Genomic DNA, 25,843 nt, shown 5'->3' with positions numbered 1-25,843 from the left:
AGCATATGTAAATAAGCAAGAAAATTTGGTTTCAGGTGTCATGCACCTGATCTAATTATGCTGAGCTGTCAACTAGCAGCATCTATTATCTGACACATCAAGCTAAAATTAGTTCTTAGCTTGCAGCACAGGAATGCTCTCATCCAAGTTTCAAAAGTGTTTGCTTTGGTCCTGCTTCCAAATATTGTTCTCGGTTGAAAGGACTCCACTTTCTTCCCTAGTTCTATTGTAAAATATCTTTATATAAGGCTTGTATCTGAAAAGTTTGTCATCTTCTTTGTGGGAACAACATTAATAAGCTGGATCAGGCCTGTCAAGCCCCTTGTTAAAAGAAGTAATAGATCAATCTCTAATCCATTTCCCTGTGAAGATATATCTTTAAAATCAAACTAATGCTAGCTGACTGCAAAGACTGAAAGGCATAGGCAGTTGGGATCTCCACCTCTGCATAATGACATTAAGGGAGAAGTGGGAGATACACTTAAAGATCCTCACCCACAACACGGTTTTATACAGAACAATGAAGTAAGCTTAAAGTGCATCCCAAAGAATAATTTCATTAACATTCCCAGCAGATGATTTGGGAGATGGGGAACAGGAAGGAATTGGTGTATTTATTGGAAGGAAAGTACATAGTTGATGGATTTTTGAGGGGTGGAGGGGTTGAGAGTAGAGTATTTCACCTAAAGAATGTTACATAGTTGCCACAGATGTGGAAAGTTTAAGTGGGTACCACTTGTCTGTAATGTAGTGATTGGCTTTTTAAAAAAATTAAGGCTTTGGTTCTCCAGAAGATGATGGCACTCGGCCAGGAAAATTGCCAACTCACCCTCAGCAAGCTGATTTTTCAAGTCCCATTTTCAACTAAATATTCATCTCTGCTCATACTAAATAAAAAGGTGGGATTATAGTGCCAATGTCCAGAGCAGTACTGTATATACATTTTAAAGAACATAGTATTTTATTTAATTAAAGTTTAATTTACAGGTTACTGAACTATTTAAAATGGTGGTTGATATCATTTGGATGTCTCTGGAGACTAAAACCAAATGATCAGACAAATTAAGATCTAAGAATTGTTTCTAAAATTATGATTTATTCGACCAAATATTTAAATTCCCTTTTGGGAAACATTAAAAAAAATCTATCCCTTATTGTAGCTATTATAGTTTGAACAAGCATCAAAATTTCACTACTCTGAAGTGAGTGAAAAATTTAAGGCTTTACATAAGATTACAAATCCTCTGAAATGCAGATTTAGTTATCTTGGGCCACAAAGTCAGCTACTTACTCACACTGGTGAGCAGTTACATGGATAGTCCCACTGAAGCCAGTAGGTTGACACTTTAGCCCAATGAAGTCAGTTCAAGAGTTTGATCTCTGAGATAAACCTGGAATCTTTTGGAATATTGAGGGAAATGGGGAGAAGAAATTCTTCAAAAATGCTTTGTTGAGCCCACAATACAATTTTTATTAATTTGATACATTTTTCAGGGGATGACATTGCAGCACACAATACTGCATCATTTCATCTTTGTTAGGTAACACAGTACAGCCAGATCCCATTTGGAATGCAGGATTTCATTGAACAGTATAAGGTCCGAAATGTCTACATAGTTCGTGTTCTAACCAACTTTTAGCTATCTGTTAACAGATGGGTATTTAGATAATACATCCTGATAAAATTCTCTCCCCCAAATAAACACTTTGTTGATGGACAGACATAAGCTTTCTCTTGAATAAGGAATGAAATATGACACTAGTACCAGCCAGGGACGGTGCAACCTATTAGGTGACCTAGGCGGTTGCCTAGAGCGCTAGGATTTGGGGATCGGCATTTTCTTCGGTGGTGACCGCAGCGGCCGGATCTTCGGCCGCCCCAGTTGCTGCCGGCATTTAGGCGGAGGGAGCTGGGGCAGCGGGGCGCGGGGAGGGCCGCCTGCAGCAAGTAAGGGGGGGCACGCAGGGGAACTCCCCACCCCAGCTCACCCCTGCTCCGCCTCCTCCCCGAGCACGCCGTGGCTGCTTCACTTCTCCCACCTCCCAGGCTTGCGGCGCCAATCAGCTTAAGAAGGGTATTAGCTATACAACTATATAAAACTATACAACTCTCAGCCAGCGAGAAGCGATTGTGAGGTGAAAACCACACAGAGCTCTGACTCCAGCCTCAGGCAGTGAGAAAGAACTGAGCGGGGTGGGGACGGTACCACCCCAGATAGCCAGGGGAGAGGTTGTGGCCAAAAGATGCGAGCGCTGCCCCTTCAGGACCTGCTAAACTTAGTTCTTCTGTGAATCCCACTAAGGCTACCTCAGATCAGGAGTTATACTGTCACCCAGCCTTTATATTACAAAACAACTGCACATAATTGTACAACCATCTTTTGAGACACATTCTGCATTGTGCATGCATTTTTTATACTCTGCTTAGAGTGTAAGATTCTTTGGGCAGGAACCTATGCCTTTGTCTTGTTGACACTTGAATACTTTCTGTCGCTAAAAAATGCAATCACTATCTGATCAAGCAAAGATACACTATATGGTTTGACTGTGAAAGCAGAATTATGAAAAGAATATCTTTTAAGACCTGGGGGTGAAAGTCTGGCCCTACTGAAGTCAATAGAACACTCCCATTGATTTCAAAAAGGTCAAGAGTTTTCCCCAAGACTGTATGTTTAGATTTATTAAAGTGTAGTAACTATTAAGAGCTCAATTATGCATATGACTAAAATTTTTAAAATTCTTACGAAAGAATCTATATCAGAGGCCAAGAGCTTTATCCTGGGTTTTTGTATTTCAATACGCATACTCTCCTATGTTCAAGGTAGCTCCTAGACCAGTGTTTCTTGACTTTTTCCATATCAGGAGCCGCCCGAAGCTCATTCAGCCAGAATTTAGTCAGAAACATCCCTCCCATTTCCCCACTTTGTCCCATCTAGAGCTGGGCAAAGCTTGGGAGTTTCAGTTCAGGAGAAATTTCTGTACTTCTACATTTGCTTTTATTCTAATCTGGAATGAAAGCAAAAACTTGCCAAATATTTTTAGGCAAACCAGAGATCCCCAAAAAATTCATTTTGGAAATTGATTTTCTTGTCAGTTTCACTCAGCCACTATAAGACAGGGATCTTGCCAGACATGGGCGCCTCGCCAGAGCTGAGGGTCTCAGGGCTTCTAGGCTCCCTGCCTGAGCCAGGGCATTCAGGACTTCCAAGGCCCTGCAGCCAGCAGAGTTGGGAGCCTAGAAATCTTAGGACTGTCTCAAAGAGTCTGCTGCTCTGGGGCAATCCACATGGCAGGGAAGCATTGTTCCCTGGAGTGGAGGGGGAAACCTATTAGCCCCAAGAGACCCAGCTAGAGCCAGGGTCTCTGGGAGCTGAAAGGCTCTCTCTGCAGGGTTGTCAACCCTGGAACACTGTGTTTTAGCTCGAGTTTTGTCGAATTTACAACAGGTTCGACAAAACATTTTGCTCCAGCTAATCAGCATTTTCAGACTAAACTAAGTTTTGTCAAAAAATTTCTGACTAGCTCTAGTTGTGACACCTGATTGCAACCTCCAGGCTGGGAATCCTTGTTCAAGGAAACTTAAAGGGATGCCATCTTGATAGGTATTCTAAACAAGTAATAAAATCCACAGCTACATATACTGATATGAAAATCAAAATTATTTCCCTATGAAGATAATTGATATTCTCTTATCTTGCAGAACCTCCTCCCTCCATCTATGGTAACATGAAATCCCTCTCAAAATGATCATCTGCTATTTGGAATTCCAAGTTTCTACCCAAACCAATGAGGCAATAAATCTGGCAAAAAAAAAGTAGGAAAAGATTTTCATAATGGCAAAAGTGTATTTCTCCCACTTTCTTTGTCCTCAAAGGTGCCTGAATTGTGTTACTTAAAGCTTTTTGAAAAACAAAATTGCTCTCTGGCTTAGCGCACACATGGAAAATTTCAGCTTGACCAATGCATAATCCTTCAGAGTGGATATAATTAGTAACCTGGGTTAAACATACTACCACACATGCTACCTACAATAAAATTTTAAGACAAATATATACCTACAGTATAGAATTATACTATGGCTGTCAATTAATAGGAATTAACTCATGTGATTAAAAAAATTAAAAATTAATTGCAATTAATCACAGTTTTAAATCGCACTGTTAAACAATAGAATACCAATTGAAATTTATTAAATGTTTTTGGATGTTTTTCTAAATTTTCAAATATATTGATTTCAATTACAACACAGAATACAAAGTGTACAGTGCTCACTCTACATTATTATTTTTCATTCCAAATATTTGCAATGTGAAAATGATAAAAGAAATAGTATATTTCAATTCACCTAATACAAGTACTGTAGTGCAATATCTTTATCCTGAAAGTGCAACTTACAATTGTAGATTTTTTTTGTTACATAATTGCACTCAAAAACAAAACAAAGTAAAACTTTAGAGCCTACAAGTCCATTCAGTCTTAATTCTTGTTCAGCCAATTGCTAAGACAAACAAGTTTGTTTACATTTACGGGCAAGAATGCTGACCACTTCTTATTTACAATGTCACCTGAAAGTGAAAACAGGTGTTCGTATGTCACTGTTATATCCGGTATTACAAGGTTTTTACGTGTCAGGTATGCTAAACATGCTTATGCCCCTTCATGCTTTGGCCACTATTCCAGAGGACATGCTTCCATGCTGATGACACTTGTTAAAAAAATAATGTGTTAATTAAATTTGTGACTGAACTCCTTGAGGGAGAATTGCATGTCTCCTGCTCTGTTTTACCCAGATTCTGCCATATATTCTGTGTTATAGCAGTCTTGGATGACGACCCAGCACACGTTGGTCGATTTAAGAACACTTTCACTGCAGATCTGACAAAACACAAAGAAGGTACCAATATGAGATTTCTAAAGACAGCTACAGCACTCAACCCAAGGTTTAAGAATCTGAAGTGCCTTCCAAAATCTGAGAGGGACAAGGTGTGGAGCATTCTTTCAGACGTCTTAAAAGAGCAACAATCTGATGCAGAAATTACAGAACCCGAAGCACAAAAAAAAAGAAAAGAAAATCAACCGTCTGTAGGTGGCATTCAACTCAGATGATGAAAATGAATGTACGTCAGTCCATAGTGCTTGGAACATTATTGAGCAGAACCTGTCATGCATGCATTATTGAGCAGAAGCATGTCCTCTGGAATGGTGGTCAAATCATGAAGGGACAGATGAATCTTTAGTGCATCTGGCATGTAAATATTTTGAGATGCTGGCTACAACAGTGCCATGTGAATGCCTGTTTTCGCTTTCAGGTGATATTGTAACGCGAAGCAGGCAGCATTATCTTCCATAAATGTAAACAAACTTGTTTGTCTGAGCTATTAGCTGAACAAGAAGTAGAACTACGGCTGAGTGGACTTGTACGCTCTAAAGTTTCTCCTTTTATTTTTGAGTGCAGTTATTTTTTTGTACATAATTCTACATTCGTAAATTCAACTTTCATGATAAAGAGATTGCACTACAGTACTTGTATTAGGTGAACTAAAAATGCTATTTCTTTTGGGGGGGTTTACAGTACAAATATTTGTAATAAAAAATAAATATAAAGTGAAAAAAGATTATTGGAACCTCTCTGAGGGTGAGATTTACCTGTAATCTGTTTCTTAATGTATTAGGCTTAGACTTGCATATTTTTGCTTTATTTTGCTTGGTGACTTTGTTCTGTCTGTTATTACTTGAAACAACTTAAATCATACTTTTTATACTTAATAAAATCACTTTTGTTTATTAGTAGACCCAGAGTAAGTGATTAATACCTCTCTCTCTCTATCAGTGTTATAGAGGGCAGAAAATTTATGAGTTTGCCCTGTATAAGCTTTATGCAGAGTAAAACATATTTATTTGGGGTTTGGATCCCATTGGGAACTGGGTGTCTGGGTGCTGGAGATAGGTGACCTGCTGAGCAGTTTTTGGTTAAATCTGCAGATCTGGGGGCATGGACCAGACCCTGGGTCTGTGTTGCAGCAGGCTAGCATGTCTGGCTCAACAAGGCAGGGAAAATGGGCTCAGAGGTAAATTCAGCACATCAGGTGACAGTCCCAATGGGGTCTCTGTGACCGAACCTGTCACAAATACACATGACTGGAATATTGATATAGAAGGCTATAGCCTGCTCAGAAAGGACAGGCAGTGAAAAAAGGCAGGAGGTGTTGCCTTATTTATTAAAAATGTATACATTTCGACTGAGGTTGAGATGGAAATAAGAGACAGACCTGTTGAAAGTCTCTGGGTAAGGATAAAAGGGGTAAAAAGCCAGGGTGATGTCATGGTAGGGGGTCTACTATAGACCATCTAACCAGGAAGAAGAGGTGGATGATGCTTTTTTTTTAAACTAACAAAATCATCCAAAGTACAGAACTTGGTGGTGATGGGGACTTCAACTACCCAGACTTCTGTTAGGGAAAATAATACAGTATGGCACAGATTATCCAACAAGAATGTATTGGAGACTATTTTTTATTTCAGAAGGTGGAGAAAACTACTAGGGGAATGGCTGTTCTAGATTTGATTTTAACAAAAAGGGAGAAACTGGTTGAGAAAGAGGAAGGCAACTTACGTGAAAGTGATCATGAAATGGTAGTGTTCATGATTTTAAGGAATGGTAGGAGGGAAAACAGAACAATAAAGATAATGGATTTTAAGAAGGCAGACTTTTGCAAACTCGGGGAGTTGGTAGATAAGCTCCCATGGGAAGCAAGTCTAAGGGGAAAAACAGTTCAAGAGAGTTGGCAGTTTTTCAAAGAGGCATTATTAAGGGCACAAGAGCAAACTATCTTACTATGTAGGAAAGGTAGGAAGTATGGCAAGAGACCACCCTGGCTTAACCAAGAGATCTTCAACGATCTGAAACTCAAAAGAGTCCTACAAAAAGTGAAAACTAGGTCAAATTACAAAGGATGAATATAAACAAATAACACACATATGTAGGGACAAAATTAGAAAGGCCAAGGCACAAAATGAGATTAAACTAGCTAAAGACATATAGTGTATCAGGAAAACATTCTACAAATACATTAGAAGCAAGAGGAAGACCAAGGACAGGGTAGGCCTATTACTCAATTTGGGAGGGGTTGGGGGGAGGCACACTACTGAAATCAGGTGGGCTAAGAAGCTACTAGGGCTATAGCCCCAGTCAAGGCACAACCCATGGGACCTCTGACTCCACCAATTGGTCTAACTATGCTATTTAAGCTAGGAGGAGGAAAAGGAAGTTTGTCTGAGCAACAAGGTGGTTTCCTGTGTGGCTGCATCAGGCCCTGCTTGTGCCTGCCTCCTGCACCTAATCCTGTTCCTGCTCTCCTCGTGGCTCCTGCCTTACCCCCGCCTTCACTCCTGTTCCCACAGTGCTCCTGCTCTGTGCTTGATCCTTGCCTCTCCCCCGTCCTTATGCATCGCTGCCAATCCTCAGTGACCAGTCCTGGCTCCGATCCCAGCCTCTAACTTCTGACCCTGACTCTGGCTTGACTCTTGGCTCTGGCATTTGGCCTCAGCTCTAACTCCTGGTTCTGACTCTTCCTTGACCCCTGGCTCTGTTAACTGGCAGTTGACTCTGGTGCTCACCCTGGGCTTAGCTCCCCAACCTAGATGCCTGCTCCACCCACTAGACCTGACTCCTGCTCTGACTACTAGGCCAGACTGCCTACATACTGGTCCATAACTGGTCCTAACTAAAACTAACACCAAAAAGAGTATTAGCTATACAACTATATAAAACTATACAACTCTCAGCCAGTGAGAAGCGATTGTGAGGTGAAAACCACACAGAGCTCTGACTCCAGCCTCAGGCAGTGAGACGGAACTGAGGGAGGTGGGGATGGGGCTGTGGCCACAAGATGCGAGCGCTACCCCTTCAGGACCTGCTAGGCAAAGTTCTCTGGCTCTGATGCGCTGGTCACACGCACATCTACGTGAAATACATTGCTACATCTACTTGAAGAACTGCATATACTATTCAGGGTATAGGCATACCATGGATTTATATAGTGGCATAGTCTATATAAGAACATATAGTCTACATGCACTATAACAGGTTTGCTTGTTTAGTTATACCTAACGCAGACACAGTTTATTCTATCAAAAAAGAGTGTTTTTGCCAATATAGCTTATACCAGTCCCCTAAGTAAAATAAGTGATATAGAGAAAAGTACCTTTATGCTGGAATAAATGTGTCTACACTAGGGTTTTTGCCAGCATAAAAGTGTGGCCAAAAAAAACAAAAACAAAAAACAAAAACCCTAACCCGCTCCACCTCCTACCCAACATTACTATAACCAGCAAACATTTCTAGTGTAGATCTGGCCTAATTTATTCAAAGGATTTCACAGAGAAGAATACTGAAGCTCCAGACCCTTTCGTTACATAACGTTTTGAAATAAAAACATCTCTTATGCAATTATTATTCATTAAAATGTGGTTCTACATTCCTCATTTCTAGCAGTCATTTTCCTAACGAGAAACTAATGGAAAGCCAAATGTAAATTATGCTGGAGAATAGGATTCGAAGAAAAAAAATGTGATATTAACGGAAGATGATCTAGAAAACTTTGTGGACAAGCTTGGAATCTAATGCATCGGTTACCTCAGAAAAAGAAACTGTTAAAAGCTATGATATAGCTTAGACATGCCCTTGATTTTTAGGGTAGCAAACAGAATTTATTCAGAATGGGTTATCAGATGTTTCTTCATATACAAAGCAGAGCCTCTGCAGCAGAAAATTCTGTCAGACGGTATACCTACACTGCAATAAAAGACCCACAGCTGGTCCAGGTCAGCTGGCTCGGGTTATAGGGCTAAAAACATGTAGTGTATTCGGGCTGGAGCCTGGGCTCTGAAGCCTGGGCTCTGAAGCCCTGTGGGAGAAGGGTCCCAGACCATGTGCTTCAGCCCGAGCCCAACATCTACACCGCAGTCTTATAGCCCCACAGCCCGAGCCGCATGACCCCAAGTAAGCTGACTCAGGCCAGCCACAGCTGTCCCACAGGTCTTTTATCACAGTGTAGACGTACCCAGAGTTGCATATCAACAACACAAGTTCAAAATGGGAAAGGATTCTTTTGGAGTATGACAGCAATCCTTTTTTGTTATGTTGGTTCCAAAACAGTTCTCTTTATTCCTAACGTTTCAAAGCATCAGAAATATACTTTGTTTTTAAAATAGAAATTTCTTTACTAATGTATTAAAAACAGAGCTGCATGGTTTATAGTTATTCTGTTCTCATCTCATACATGAATAAATGATATCTGTACTTTATACTGTTTAGTCAAAGCAGAAATTATGTAAAAGCAGCTATTTTAGGCTTAAACAGGGTTGGATTAAAAAAAAAACAACCCAGATCTGTTCAAATGTGGTACTTTCTTTTAACCAAGCACAGCTAGTACTGCAGAGATAAATAGTTCATGGGTTTGTAAGAGTTAAATCTCATTTCATTCATAGGCAATCCTTAATTCATGGAACAGCAATCTGCACATAAATTACCATCAGCAATTAGCATCTTAGTGTTTGTACAATACTAAAGTAGATAATAGTCTTAAAAAGTTAGTAGCTGTGATACCTTCTTTTGTCTGTTTTCAGCAGCAGCCAACTGAGCTGACATTCTCTCTTGCATTTTTCTGCAGTGAGACATGACAGCTTCTAAAATGGAGAGGGGGTTGGTACAGATGGACTTCTTTTCTTTACTACCAGCACCTGCCTCATAGTCTCTCTGCAGAGCCAGAAATGGGTCACTAAGATTAAACCTCCCATACCGTTCCTGGATAAAAACCTCCTTCCGGCGTGCCTAAAATATAAACAGATGAACAAAAACAGTAATTAATGGATTTTTCAGAGTACATCCATACACACAACAGCTGTAAACCTAAAGGTGAAGGACAATAAATATTTACAGTTGCAAAAAATATTCTGTATGAGCACATTTATTCATAATTTATATCTAAATAGAAGTAGTCAGATATATTACACACAGAGATTTTATTTTATTTTTTATTTTATCCAAATAGTGTATCACGTAAGCAAGCAAAGTCATCTTCTCCATTTGACTACAGAAATTTAATTTCTCTAGAATGGTTTCAGGAAAACCATAGAAGGAAGGACCTGTAAAGTTGCTGACATGCAGAGAAGAAAAGAAGGGAAAAGGAAAAAAAACCTTTATTTTGGTATTGTAGAATGATTTTTTAAATTTCAGTTTATGAAAAAGAATGACACTCAGGGTATGTCTACATAGCAAAGAAAAACCTGCAGCTGGCCCACACCAGTCCACTCCAGCTTGTGGGGCTCAGGCTGTGGGGCTGTTCCACTGCTGTGTAGACTTCCAGGTTCAGGTTGGAGGGTCCCAGAGCTCTGGCTCTAGCCCGAGCCCAGAAGTCCTCACAGCAATGAAACAGTCCCACAGCCTGAGCCCCACGAGCCTGAGTCAGCTGGCACTGGCCAGCCGTGGCTTTTTCTTCACTGTGTAGACATACTCTAAAAAGCCATGAAAATTGCTGTTTCAGGTAATTGCTGTAAGCACCAAAATGTTCAGTTTTTAAAACAATGTGCTTGACAGACTGTCACTTAAGAGGACATATACTATAATCGGTTAAACCAAAAATCAGAAAAATTGAAGAGTATCCATCCACAACATTTAAATTTCTCAAATTCTCACTCTTCACAAAATCTGGTATTAGGACATAACATACAAGTATCACATGATCAGAAAAATCACTCACTTTTATTATTTAAATGTGTGATCATATTCATAGAATGCAGTAGGGTATTTTATTGATGGAACAGAAAATTGCAGAAAGCTATATAAAAAAATTCACACTCCCATTGCCTCAAGCTGGTTAGAACAAAAAGTAATTATTTACTCATGAGCCCAAGCAGTTAAACGCACAACATGCAAATCAAAAATTCAGGCCAATATCAGGAGAGGTATTTTTAGTATATTCACATATTATGCAAATAGGACCACAGTTAATACTGACTTGCAATTCTCTGCTCTGAAAATACCATCTGCAAAATTCTCAGTCTTGAATCCTAGTGGGAGACAAACAGTGGTGGTGTTGGTTGTTTGGTGTGCATGTGTGGTGTTGTGAAGCTTTGTTTGTTTGGTTGGTTGGGGTTTTTTATAAATACGAGCAGCACTAACGGTGAGAGGAGCTAAGCAACCTACCCAAATGGGGGTTATCTGCCTCCCAGACATCCAACTGCTGTCTCTTATTCCAATCATGTTCAGATTTTGCAGAAAGCAAAACAAACAAACTAATACAATCACCCACAAACCTCAACTGGAAAACCATGCCTCTAAAACACAAATAATAAACTAGAAGAAAGAAAGAAAGAAAGAAAGAAAGAAAGAAAGAAAGAAAGAAAGAAAGAAAGAAAGAAAGAAAGAAAGAAAGACCCTCCAAACTCCAAGGGGAAGAAGATGAATAAGTGAAAATCTATCAATATGATATTTTTAAAGAAGCAGAATTACAAGCCAGAAACTATCCCTTGTCTAAAGAGGCAAGAACTATGGGAAAAAGGCCACCAAAAGGTACAAGTTCTGTTTTCAAAAAAATGCAAGAGGGAAGAATACCTCCCATCACACATCAAGTCTAACCACTCAATGGCCTGTTGGACAGATTTTAAAACCCTCCATAAAATTACTCAAAAATGTAGTCTGCTCAAAGAAAAAAAACTTCAGAGGATAGTAAAATTTGATCTCGCCCTGGAAGCATAATCACAGAATTGAGGGATAAGGCAGGAAAACTCCCTAGAAACTGAACACAAGCAATAGTGTTTAGTCTAGACCCTGAGATATGCCTATGTCTGCAAGTGAATAATCCTGAGGCAAGCTGTAGTGGCAGACTTGTCTTGGGCTGAATGAGACCCGACATAGTCCCTCCAATTTCAAGCTAGCTAAGTCATAGCTGAGGATGACCAGACAGCAAGTGTGAAAAATCGGGACGGGGGTGGGGTGGGGTGGGTAATAGGAGCCTATATAAGAAAAAGCTCCAAATATCGGGACTGTTCCTATAAAATCAGGACGTCTGGTCACCCTAGGCCTGAATACAATGCAGTAACAGCAGCCATTCACACATGACTCTCAAACAAAACCAGAAATTTGGGTGGACTACCTCTAATGACCTTTATCAGCAACTTTTCCTATTGAATTTGTGAAGTGAGGTTTCACAGGATTGGACATGTGGATGTGTGAAAAATGGCATGATAACAGGCAAAGGTGGGAGCCCATCCCAATATAAAGAAAAGATGTTGAAAGATTTTGTAGCCCATCTTATCCTGAAAAAGCTGGTATGTACAGAAATAGACACAAAGGGTATGTCTACGCTGTGACGTGGGCAGTGTAGACACGAGCTCTCCCAGTGATAAAAAAAAATAAACCCACCCCGAACAAGCGGTGGTAGCTTTTGCCCCCACTACTCCCCTTGGAAGGCTGTTCCAGAACTTCACTCCTCTAATGGTTAGAAACCTTCGTCTAATTTCAAGTCTAAACTTCCTAGTGTCCAGTTTATATCCATTTGTTCTTGTGTCCACTTCCAAAAAATTATGTTTCCCTGCATTTAGAAAAAGTTAAATGTGTGTTAGGGAGAGGGTACATTAAATATAATTTGTCATTTTATAGACTGTAGTGAGTGAGACTCCACTGTTCCATTATTCAGCCAATATTTAATCGCTAATAATTGCCGTTTTTTCTTATTATCAAAATGAAAGATGACTTAAATCAGTAACTTTACCTTAACAATTACCCCCAGAAATTGCTAATTAGCTCTTTTACTGCAGAAGTGTTTTCTTTTTCATTACAAGGATCACTTTTGCTGGCTTCTGAACAAGTCCAGCTTTGTGACTCAGGGCTGGTCCACACTAGCACTTTAAATCGAATTTAGCAGCATTAAATCGAATTAAGCGTGCACCCGTCCACACCAGGAAGCCATTTAATTCGACATAGAGGGCTCTTTAGTTCGACTTCGGTACTCCACCTCGACAAGGGGAGTAGCGCTAAATTCGACATGGCAATGTCGAATTAGGCTAGGTGTGGATGTGAATCGATCTTAGTAGCTCCGGGAGCTATCCCAGAGTGCAACACTCTGCTGACGCTCTGGACGCCAGTTCGAGCTTGGATGCTCTGACCAGCCACACAGTCAATGCCCCTGGAAAATTTGAATTCCTTTTCCTGTCTGGACAGTTTGAATCCCATGTCCTGGTTGCTCATCGGGGCGAGCTCAGCAGCACCGGCAACGATGCAGAGTTCTCCACCAGAGGAGTCCAGGCAATCTCACACTACAAAGAGGTCCCCAGCATGGACTGACCAGGAAGTCTCGGATCTGATTGCTGTGTGGGGCGATGAGTCTGTGCTTTCGGAGCTGCGCTCCAGCAAACGGAATGCAAAGACCTTCGAGAAGGTCTCCAAAGCCATGACAGACAGAGGATACAGCCGGGATACAACGCAGTGCCGCGTGAAAGTCAAGGAGCTGAGAGAAGGCTACCAGAAACTCAGAGCGGCAAACGGACGCTCCGGAGCCCAGCCCCAGACATGCCGCTTCTACGAGGCACTGCATGCCATTCTCGGTGGGTCTGCCACCACTGCCCCACCAGTGACCGTGGACTGAGAGGATGGGATACTGTCGACAGACTGTTCCTCGGAGATGTTCGCGTACGGGAAAGTTTAAGAGGACGAGGCAGTCGACAGTGCTTACAACACAGATTTCCCCGACACCCAGGATCTCTTCGTCACCGTCAATGAGATCCCCTACCAACACTCCCCACCCGTTACCACGGACCCTGATTCAGGAGAAGGATCAATAGGTAACTGCTTCAAACATGTTAACATTTATTTTTTAAATAAACTGGGAAAACAACTAGGCGAACACAAGGTCTATGTACAGGTGGATGGAACTGTCATCTTCCTCTGACATCTCCAGGAAGCTCTCCAGGAGGTAATCGCCAAGCCCTCTGCATGAGGTTCCTGGGCAGGGCTTGCTTATTGGGTGCCCCGAGGAAGCACACTTTTCCACGCAACGCTCTCAGCTGGAACTCGGGGACCAGCGCCTTCACGAGCATGGCAGCATAGGCCCCAGGGTTCTGTTGGCTTTCCTCCAGCATGCGCGCTCTCTCTCTCCGTGACACTCTCCTCAGTGTGATGTCGCGCGCAGACTCCTGCATGTAATTAGAGTAATTTGTGTACCATTATTAATGGTTGTGCTTAACTGTTCCTTTGCATAACAAGAAGCGTCACTGTACAGCCACGTGTAGGAGGCTGCAGAGTGGAAGAATACAGGGATCTCTAAGGGAACGGCCGCGAGGGGCTGCAACAGGGGCACCGATTCTGCTTTCATGTTTGCCTGCAGCAGGAGGACAGTGCTGTAGATGCAACTTAAAGCTGCAAAAAAAACTAGGCTTACCATGCCTGGCCGCTCCATGGATTCTTCTTTCCTGCCCCGCTTCTCTGGTCTGCAGTGCAATACCACAGGCAATGAAAGCGAACCCAGAGAAATCGAACTTTCCCCGAGTGAGTGCTCATGAGAGAGGTGCTGTGCTTGCTCTTGTTCACACACACACTGAGTAGACTTTGTTTCTTTTTTGACCAAAAAAATCTCTCTATGGAATTCACTCACTTTTTCCCGTCACACAGGTGCAACTGTATCCCTACCTGATCCAGGCGCCTTGTCGATGTTCTGCAGCACCGCAGGAAGGAGGACGGAGCTCCCCTTCACTGCATCTGCGACCGCCGCCCCCCGCCGCAAAGTCCAATCCCACCATCACCCAAAATGACTAGAGGAAGGGGCACCAGGGGCCGTGAAAAATGTTAATGCACCACAGCAGAGTGCTAAACTTACAAAACGCTCTCAGTACCTTACTTTTGAGAAGTCCTTCCCTTAATGTGCTGTTCATTATTAAAAGTTTTTATTTTTTGGTAATATCTTTTCCCGTCAGGTTTCTTTGCAGAATACTTTCCGTGAAGGGGGGAGAATGGTTTGGGAATTGCATAGGACTTTCACCGTTAATAGTGGTACAGATATGGGGGCAAGATCAACAGCTGGTCACTCACAGAGTGCAGCCTCTAGTCACCCTGGTCAGTCTGTGGAGTGATTTTCATGTTCTGCTCATAGGCGGAAGGTGCCCTGCACCAGGTATATTTGCAGGTGGGTCTCTCCACCGGCCATGCCTGGATCGTGCCCTGTCCCACGCGGGTCTCCCCCAGCCCCATCAATTCCCTGCCTGGAGCAGGTACCAGCCCCCACCTGCCACCCCTCCCCCGGCGTGTCGTCTCACCCCCCCCCCCCGCCGCGTCCCTGTCTCACAGTAGAGAGGCTACCCGCAGAAATGCTGTCTGCTGCCCCAGGGTCATTGAGCATGCCATCCACAAGTGGCAAGGCAGGTTGCCCTCACCCTGCCCTTCTATCGTAGCCCTGAGCCTCTACAATGTATCAAACCATCAGCCCCCAGCCCGCAACCCCCTACACCTCCTCCCCATTATCACACACCACTCACACCTTCCTACGCCCCCAACCCCCAGCCCAGAGCCTGCACCCAAACTCCGTCGCAAAGCCTGCACCCCTCACCCATTCCTGCACACGCACCTGTACCAGTCCTCACCACAGAGACCGCTGTACGAGCAGGAGCCTATCAGTCCTATAGTCTAGAAGCGGTCTCTACATCACTGCACACCCAACCCAGCACAGTCACCGTCCCTGTGTCAACCCTTTCACGCGAAGTCAGTAGTCCAGAGAAAGTTGTTGCTGAACAATGCTCTATTAACTTTATTTGTACACGTGTGTTGGAAGGGGGCAAACGGGGTGAACGGGATATGAAACTGTAGAGGAGAGTCAACAGAAACTGGGTAAAGAAACAGGGGCAGGTTCTGCTTCTCTATACACAAAGTTAATAGTCACAGGTTACCCTGCTCACTGAGGAACCTGGCTTTCAAAGCCTCCCGGATGCACAGCGCTTCCCGCTGTGCTCTTCTAATCGCACGGGTGTCTGGCTGAGCGTAATCAGCAGCCAGATGATGTGCCTCAAGCTCCCATCCCGCCATAAACGTCTCCCCCTTGCTCTCACACAGATTGTGGAGCACACAGCAAGCTGCAATGACAATGGGGATATTGTTTTCGCTGAGATCCAAGCGAGTCAGTAAGCTCCTCCATCTCCCCTTCAGACGTCCGAAAGCACACGCCACCACCATTCTGCACTTGCTCAGCCGGTAGTTGAAGAGTTCCTTGTCAGTGTCCAAGGCGCCTGTATAGGGCTTCATGAGCCAGGGCATTAGCGGGTAGGCTGGGTCCCCAAGGATCACTGTAGGCATCTGCGCATCCCCAACATTTATTTTGTAGTCTGGGAAGAAACTACCTTCCTGCAGGCGTCTAAACAGACCAGAGTTCTTGAACACACGCGCGTCATGAACCTTGCCCGGCCACCCGACGTTGATGTTGGTAAACCGTCCCCTATGGTCCACGAGTGCTTGCAGCACCATGGAAAAGTAGCCCTTGCGGTTTATATACTGGCTGGCCTGGTGGGCCGGTCCCAGGATAGGAATGTGAGTCCCATCTATAGCCCCACCGCAGTTTGGGAATCCCATTGTGGCGAAGCCATCTATGACGACCTGTACGTTTCCCAGGGTCACCACCTTCGAGAGCAGGAGATCAACGATTGCGTTGGCTACTTGCATCACAGCAAGCCCCACGGTAGATTTGCCCACACCAAAGTGGTTCGCTACTGAGCGGTAGCTGTCTGGCGTTGCAAGTTTCCAGAGGGCTATGGCCACTCGCTTCTGCACAGTCAGGGCTGCTCGCATCCGGGTGTCCTGGCGCGTCAGAGCAGGGGACAGCAAGTCACACAGTTCAAGGAAAGTGCCCTTACGCATCCTGAAGTTTCGCAGCCACTGTGATTCATCCCAGACCTGCAGCACTATGCGGTCCCACCAGTCCGTGCTTGTTTCCCGGGCCCAGAATCGCCGTCCCATAGCATGAACATGACCCATTGCCACCATGATCTCCACGGCGCGGCGTACCGTGCTTTCTGAGAGGTCTGTGCCACTCTGAGACTTCATGTCCTCACCACGCTGCCGTTGCCTTCTCGACCGAGTTCTCAACATCTCACTGTGGAAGAGGTGTTCGATAAGGTGCGAGGAGTTGACAACGGCCATAAGTGCAGCGATGATCGCAGCGGGCTCCATGGTCGCAGTGGAGTGCTGTGGCGTCCGCACTGTCACTTATAACAGGAAAAGTGCGCGAACTGATTTCCCGCCGGCGGGAGTGACGGCTGAATGATGACAGTTACCCAAAACCACCCTCGACACAGTTCCCCCCCCCCAGCATGCATTGGTGGGAAATCCCAGCATTCCGATGGGCGGCGGGGAGTGCAGGAACTGTGGGATAGCTTCCCACAGTGCACCGCTTCAAAAGTCGACGCTTCGCCCGTTACTGTGGACTCACACAGTCGAATTACTGTATTTATTGTGGATACACAACTTCGACTACATTAGGTCGATTCCAGAAATTCGAATTAAGATGAATCGAAATAGTCTTGTAGTGTAGACGTACCCTCAGAGACACCTGGTGTTTCTAAATCCTGAAACCTTAATCACTTCTGGAGCATACTCTCTCTTACACACTATACAATGTACTGTACAGAAAGCACAAATGCCACTATGCATTGAAAGGTCACTATTTATAACTACACATGTTTATATTAAGCTTTACACAGTTGAAATTTTTAGCAGTTTAAGAAGCATTTAGCATTTGACTAGTATGATAAAACATTTTCATGTTAAAATATAACATGTAAACAGACAGACCGGTCATACATAGAATGTATACTTCTCCCACTGAAAGTATCAGACTTGTACACAGATTCTCCACTGCACCAACATCCATGTATTACAATGTATCTAATAAATTCTTGAGTTGCCAAAAACTGCCTTCAAAATAAGGGTCCAAATTCTAAGAAATAAGTGCTAGTTGGAAGTTTTGCACTGAAGGTAACTATGGAATTTTACTAAATGCTGACTAGTCATGGTGTATTTGTTTGAGATGATCAGCTTCCAACAACTACACTGTCAACATAGACTCATTATGGAAGAGAAGTTGACAGTATAACATCAGCATAAAACATTCCTCAGATCTACAACAGTAATTTAGCCAAAATGCTGAGTTCTGGGCTACCTGAATAAACTAATATGTTCAGTGTTTACAATACTGCTCCATTCACAACCTTTAAAAAGGTTGGAGAAGCTAGTGAGGAGGAGTACAAAGAGCATCCATAGATGCATTATATATTGGCTCTGCTTCTCATGCCCGTGGAAGCACAAATCATAAAAGCTTTATTATCTCTAGTTCTCTCTCTATACTGTGAGCCTTAAGTCATACATAAAATCTAATGTTGCCAATGTCAAGAGGTCGACTTTTATGCCATTCATCTTTTGCAGAATGTACAGTCCTAATGTCACTTGAATACTTACTTCCTTACAGCATTATTTGCATTATTTGATGGCTGTGCTAGTACAAAATTATCAATTTCTTATACAATGAATTTAAAACATTTGTAAATATCAAATTTTAGTTTGTGATTATTGCTATACAATTATACTACTGTTAAATTCATTGCATAATTTAAAACCTGAAGTTATAAAACTCATCCTTCACTATAGGAAATATGGTTATGACTAGGGCCCAAAAAAAATATCGCAGATTATGTTTTAAATATGTGCAGCAGTGTGATGGGTAAAATATCAATTTCCACAGGATATGCATGCAATGCAGTCAGCAAAAGGTCACCGCTGCATTCCTTTGCATAAAACTGGCCGCCAAGCTCTCCTGCCCCCATTTCCCTCCCAAACTGCTGCAATTTAATCTGGTGGCTTCCTACTTTTTCCTCCGTCACTCCGTTTCTCCCACTCCGTGCCTGCCCACCTGCTATGCTGGCTCACCTGCTGTGGACTTGGTGGTCAGTTTTAGGCGAAGTACTTGGAACATGAGCAGCAACTGCTTCAGTGGGCAGGTTGAATTGCACATTGGCCACCAAATCACCCCCAAATTGCTGCGATTTTTCCAACAGCAGGTAGGCAAAAGCAAGCATCTGTGTGCACCAGTATCATGCTCAGTGGAAAAATCATCAGCACTCTGGCTGAGGGCTCGGCAGCCAGCAAGCACTTCCATCTCCCTGCTGAGGCCACAGCTCCTCATGTTCCAAGTGGTGGCAGCACTGCCTTGTACAAAAGGGCTCCCGAGTCTGCAGTATATGAGCCAGCTTGGTGGGCAGATGGGCACTGAGTAGGAGAAAGGAAGAAAGGGAGGGAAAAGTCTGCAGTCACCAGAGTAAAACAAGCATTTGGGGAGAGGAAGGGGTGGGGGATCTTTGTGGCCAGTTTTATGTGAGGCCGTGCCGCTGCTGCTCATAATTGCTACCCTGATATGACGCTACCACGTGCTATGAGCCGTACTGAGCATGAGACTTCCATGTGCAGATACCAGCTTCCTCCTCCCTTCTGTTGGGAAAATCAGAGGGTTGGGCTAATGTCACATTTTCCACACATTCCATGGAAACATGGTTTTCTGAGGGCCCTTGCTATAACACTGCCATATTTAAGGATGAGATGGGAACATATAAACAGTAAACTGTACTTTTGCGCACACACTAGCTTTTCACACCTAGACACAGAGATTGAAGGAGAAGGAGACAAGAGATTGACAAAGCAAGTAGTTAGAGACATGAAAAGATCTCCATAGGAAGAGGTATAGAAAAGTTTGATGCTATTTAGTTGAGAGAGAAAAAGAATAAGAAGGGATATCATATAGCTATGCAAAATGATGAATGGTCTACAGAAGTTAAATCAAATGCTCTTATTTACCCTCCTTCAGAATACATGAACAAGGGGATAGCCAATGAAACTGAAAGGGAAACAAATTTAAAACCGATAAAATAATATATTTTTTTAATTTTTAAAACATACAGTGTACTAACCTATGGAATACACTGCCATAAGATATCATTAAGAGTGAGAGCTTAGTTGGCTTTAAAACAGGATTACACGTTTATGTAAACAGAATAACCAGTTACATTTTATAGGATTTAAAATAATAAATTGAACTATAAACACTCATACTTCAAATATATATACCAGCCACCAATTGATGGGACGAGGAGGAAACTTTCTTTATGGGCCACTTGTTCCACAATTGTCTATTAGGACAAGGATGGATCACTGGTCTAATCTGATACAGTAATTTGTATGTTCCCAGAAGAAGGGTCATGCACCTGGAGGGCCTGTTAGGGTACGCTGGAGGCAAGCCAGTGTACAGTAATTTTTGAGGCCAACAGACTGTGGTAGGCCTACCAGCTTCTCTAAAAAGATTATCAGAGGTCACCCCCAACTCCAACATAGGGCTCTGATACAGGTCAGTCCTTCCAACCCCACAACTGGGTTTTCCTGGTGGTTATAAGTCCACATCAGCCTTTAGATCAGGAACCTGACCAAATCTTCCAAGTCAATTTAAGCTCAGGCTATTTATCCAAAAGCCCCTTCTTTGTCTCTTGATCTCTGGAGAATGCAGTTTGACCAAGAATGTGCAAGCCTCCCCAGAAAGTGATATCTCTCTAGAAGTGTTATAACCTGAGTAATTGGTCTTAATCATACCCTACTGTTTTCACTTCCTGGAGGAGCTGGGGTAATCCTTCCCCCGCCCCACCCCCGGAGTGCATATGTAACCCACCTGCTTAATAGGGAGATAGCTCTTTAACCAAAAGGTTACACCAGGGGTCAGCAACCTTTCAGAAGCGGTGTGCCGAGTCTTCATTTATTCACTCTAATTTAAGGTTTCGCATGCCAGTAATACATTTTAACGTTTTTAGAAGGTCTCTTTCTATAAGTCTATAATATATAAACAAACTATTGTTGTAGGTAAAGTAAATAAGGTTTTTAAAATATTTAAGAAGCTTCATTTAAAATTACGGTAAATTAAAATGAAGAGCCCCCTGGACTGGTGGCCAGGACCCGGGCAGTGTGAGTGCCACTGAAAATCAGCTTGTGTGCCGCCTTTGGCATGCGTGCCATAGGTTGTCCCTGGGTTACACATACAATCCCTGGCCCACAATGACACATAAACCATTCATACACAATATAATATGGTCTCCCAAAGATACTGCAAGAAGTTGCCCTATTTGTCACACAAGGTTACCAGTAAAGATCCTGTGAGAGCATAGGAAGGAGGTAGAATCTTGGGCCTGGTCTACAATGGGGGGGGGTGTCGATCTAAGGTACGCAACTTCAGCTACGTGAATAGCGTAGCTGAAGTCGAAGTACCTTAGCTCGAATTACTTACCCGTCCTCACGGCGCGGGATCGACGTCCGCGGCTCCCCCGTCGACTCCGCTACCGCCACTCGCTCCGGTGGAGTTCCGGAGTCGACGGGAGCGCGTTCGGGGTTCGATATATCGCGTCTAGATGAGACGCGATATATCGAACTCCGAGAAATCGATTGCTACCCGCCGGATCGGCGGGTAGTGAAGACGTACCCTTGGGAGATATATCCTAGGAATAACAAAGTTGCAGGGAATGCTGAGGGGTCAGATGTCTTCAGAGGGATGGGTACTGCTGTATGCAATCTCTTAAAGACAGATGAAAGACAGAGGTTTGTGATGAGAGGCTGGAGATGCCAGCAGAGATGGTACAGCTTCACTCTTATTTCATTTACCTACACCAATAGACAAATCACAGACTCTGCTTTCCAATTCATCTTTAATTGCCATCTGAATAATTCCAGAGGATCCAGTAAATCAAAATTTAACTTGTAAATCAACACTCCTATGCTGTTTTGAAGCAAATCCCAATCTTTGAAAGAGATTACAGCAAAGAGAAGTGAAAGAACTAAACATCTTTTTTTTTTTTTTTAAATACTTCTGGGAAAGAATCCTACCCAACAAGTCTTTCAGAGTAATAGAAGCCACTATTAAAGTTGGTGTATATTATTTTGGAAGGGCACTGGCTGAGGTATTTCATTATTCAGAGATAACAAAAGAGTTTTTATGTGTATTAATATAGATGAGTTATTAATGTTAATGGTAAAGAACTGCAAACACTCTTTCTGAAATAATTTAAGTGATTTAATAGGATTCTGAGACAGGACGACAATTCACGGATTGTAATTTTTTAATTATCATAACTAGTTTAACTTGTAAACAAAATATATTATTCCTGTGCAAAACAATTAGGGTAAATACTTTCCATTTGTTTACAGCATTAAGAACATTGTAACACTATGACAAAGCTGTGGCAATCTATATTTACAGAATTGAAGAATGAGATACTGTAAAAAAAAAAATCCACAAATAGACTTGGTAATTATGCAATAAATTTACTTGACAATCAAATGGAAAAGCAATTTACCCTGCACAAGCAAATACTGGACAGACAATTACCCCCTGGATCCTAGCACTTATGGAACTTGCATCCTATCAATGGTCCAACAAAACACAGATTGGCTGACCTTCAGGGAATGGTGCATGGCTCATTTATTTTCTCCATCTTTTTAAGGGTTAAATTAAAGAACTTTGGTTAGCTGATTATGGAGCATTATCATCTATAAAAAGATTCATAGATTTTAAGGCCAGAAGGGATGAAAAGTTTCTTTGTTGTTCACTGGGCAATTTGTGATCTTGATATGTTGCATATAGGCTTTGGATGCATAGCAGGGCAGCCAAACCCAACACAGAATGGAGAAGTCTTTTTGTACTAAGGACATTCGCTTGTTGTTTTACTTTTAACATTTGGAAAGGAACCTAGAACATGAATAAATTAGAATAAAATAAAAATATTTTCCAGAATTACCAAAAGTGTCAGGGGGAAAAAAATGATCAAAGACTAGTGTTTAAACTTTCTTTTTCCTATTTGACACTGCAGTGAAGCTGTAGCACTGAATTTGTTATATCACACTCATTTCCATGGCAACAGACTAATACCACAAACATACAATTATGACTTCACTGAAGGATTAGGCAGAATCTGGGTTGAAGGGAGAAAGCGTCTATTCAAAAGAACATTTTCAAAAATAAAGGGATTACAGAAGGTGATAGGAAAAATGAACCACATTTTACATTACCATTTTGTTCAAGTTTGTGCCTCAGAAATTTGTTTGAAGCAATTAAATACTCACTAGTACTTTCTTCTAATATGGTGTTAATATTTTATTCCTTGCAGACATTTTTATTCGTTACTTCAGCAATCTGCCTAGTAGTTAAGAGGACAGTAATTGTTACAAAAAATTGTTGAAAAAATATACATACTTAGCTTGCACCTGCAAAAACCTCATTGCAGAATTGGGCTATATTTGCTTGTCTGTAATACTTCTGTATCAAGAGAATAATATTTACTTCCTGAAGAATACAAAATGTACAAACTACTACAAGTTTTAGGGGGGGGATCTGCAGAGATTCCCCTCCCCCGACCCCCAACTGTTCACAGCAGTGACACTGTCATCTATTTAGATGACATATTTTTAAAATCTGTATTTTGTAAATAGGGGTTTATAACCTAATAAGAATAGCAATGTTTCATGATTTTTTTAAAGTTAAATAAGTAAGTTTGGGGCAATTTAAACATTACACTGCTTTGTTGAGAACTAAAACCAACCATGTGATGGTACACAAGAAACAGACAGTGAATCGGAACAGATATTTGCTATGACAAAATAGAATTTTAAATGCTCCAAACTAACTAAAATACAAAAAAGTAAATATAATGTTTAACAGGTTTTCAGTTAATAATCCCAGGTGAAATTAGTTATGGAGATAGGACAATCTTGTTTAAATAAATTTTAAACAAATACACCTAATCAGTAACAGAATATACAATCTATAGGACTAAGATTAAAAGTGCATTTTATTTTTTTAATATTATTTTATTTTAAACAAAAAATATTTGAGTTTCTCCTTCATTTACCTGCCAAGTTTGAAGTTCAGAAATTCCGTTTTCCATGCTATAAATAAACATCAAATACACGACTATACAGAACAGCATTGTTACAGAACAACGGAACTGAATTAAGGCTGCTATAGCACCCTTAACGAAATTTCCTTCCTTGTCAGAGTTTGTTCCTCTAATTAAATTTCCTTTTCCAAATAATAACCTGTACTAAGACTGTTTCAACAGACCTTCATTGACTTGTATTGTGGAGTGGTTCCAAAAAGCTTTTAACCACACAATGGGAGGTTGGGGGTGCATCAGAACATAAGAGTGGCCATACTCGGTCAGACCAAAGGTCCATCCAGCCCAGTATCCTATCTACCAACAGTGACCAATGCCAGGTGTCCCAGAGGGAGTGAACCTAACAGGTAAAGATCAAGTGATCTCTCTCCTGCCATCCATCTCCACCTCTGACAAACAGAGGCTAGGGACACCATTCCTTACCCATCCTGGCTAATAGCCATTTATGGACTTAACCTCCATGAATTTATCCAGTTCTCTTTTAAACCCTGTTATACTCCTTGCTTCACAACCTTCTCAGGCAAGGAGTTCCACAGGGTGACTGTGCACTGTGTGAAGAAGAACTTCCTTTTATTTGTTTTAAACCTGCTGCTCATTAATTTCATTTGGTGGCCCCTAGTTCTTATATTATGGGAAAAAGTAAATAACTTTTCCTTACTCACTTTCTCCACATCACTCATGATTTTATATACCTCATCATATCCCCCCTTAGTCTCCTCTTTTCCAAGCTGAAAAGTCCTAGCCTCTTTAATCTCTCCTCATATGGGACCCATTCCAAACCCCTAATCATTTTATTTGCCCTTCTCTGAACCTTTTCTAATGCCAGTACATCTTTTTTGAGATGAGGAGACCACATCTGTACGCAGTATTCAAGATGTGGGCGTACCAGGGATTTATATAAGGGCAATAAGATATTCTCCATCTTATTCTCTATCCCTTTTTTAATGATTCCTAACATCCTGTTTCCTTTTTTGACTGCTGCTGCACACTGCGTGGATGTCTTCAGAGAATTATTCATGATGACTCCAAGATCTCTTTCCTGATTAGTTGTAGTGAAATTAGCCCCCAACATATTGTATGTATAGTTGGGGTTATGTCTTCCAATGTGCATTACTTTACATTTATCCACATTGAATTTCATTTGCCATTTTGTTGCTAATTCACTCAGTTTTGTGAGATCTTTTTGAAGTTCTTCACAATCTGCTTTGGTCTTAACTATCTTGAGCAGTTTAGTATCATCTGCAAACTTTGTCACTTCACTGTTTACCCCTTTCTCCAGATCATTTATAAATAAATTGAACAGGATTGGTCCTAGGACTGACTCTTGGGGAACAGCACTAGTTACCCCTCTCCATTCTGAAAATTTACCATTTATTTCTATCCTTTGTTCCCTGTCTTTTAACCAGCTCTCAATCCACAAAAGGATCTTCCCTCTTATCCCATGACAACTTAATTTACGTAAGAGCCTTTGGTGAGGGACCTTGTCAAAGGCTTTCTGGAAATCTAAGTACACTATGACCACTGGATCCCCCTTGTCCAAATGTTTGTTGACCCCTTCAAAGAACTCTAAGAGAGTGGGTGGGAGAGGAAATAGTAAAAGTCTACTTTCTACACGTTACTGATAGTAAACAAGATCTAAACGATAAATAAAGCTGCAAGTTTGTCATAGAAGTCACGAATTCTGTGACTTTCCATTACTTCTGCTCAGGCAGCCCTTGTGCCAGTCACACTGGCCACTGCTGGGGCAATCTCTGGCCACCGCACACTCCCCCCAGCAGTAGCAAAGTTTGGGTGGGAAGAGGCAGAGGATTGGGGCACGGGACTCTCGACG

The 25,843-nt window shown here is 42.1% G+C and overlaps 1 protein-coding gene across 1 annotated transcript in view; it reads right to left on the bottom strand.

Moving 5' to 3' along the window:
* CTTNBP2 (cortactin binding protein 2) overlaps positions 1-25,843 on the bottom strand; it is a 182,187-nt gene that overhangs the window by 101,853 nt on the left and 54,491 nt on the right. Inside the window, 1 exon segment of the mRNA XM_045000591.1 lies at positions 9,608-9,832. Within this exon segment, the coding sequence (XP_044856526.1) occupies positions 9,608-9,832 (225 nt within the window).

Source organism: Mauremys mutica, chromosome 1, assembly GCF_020497125.1.
Source record: "Mauremys mutica isolate MM-2020 ecotype Southern chromosome 1, ASM2049712v1, whole genome shotgun sequence".
Classification (NCBI taxonomy): domain Eukaryota; kingdom Metazoa; phylum Chordata; order Testudines; family Geoemydidae; genus Mauremys; species Mauremys mutica.
This window is presented reverse-complemented; position numbering and strand designations above follow the sequence as displayed.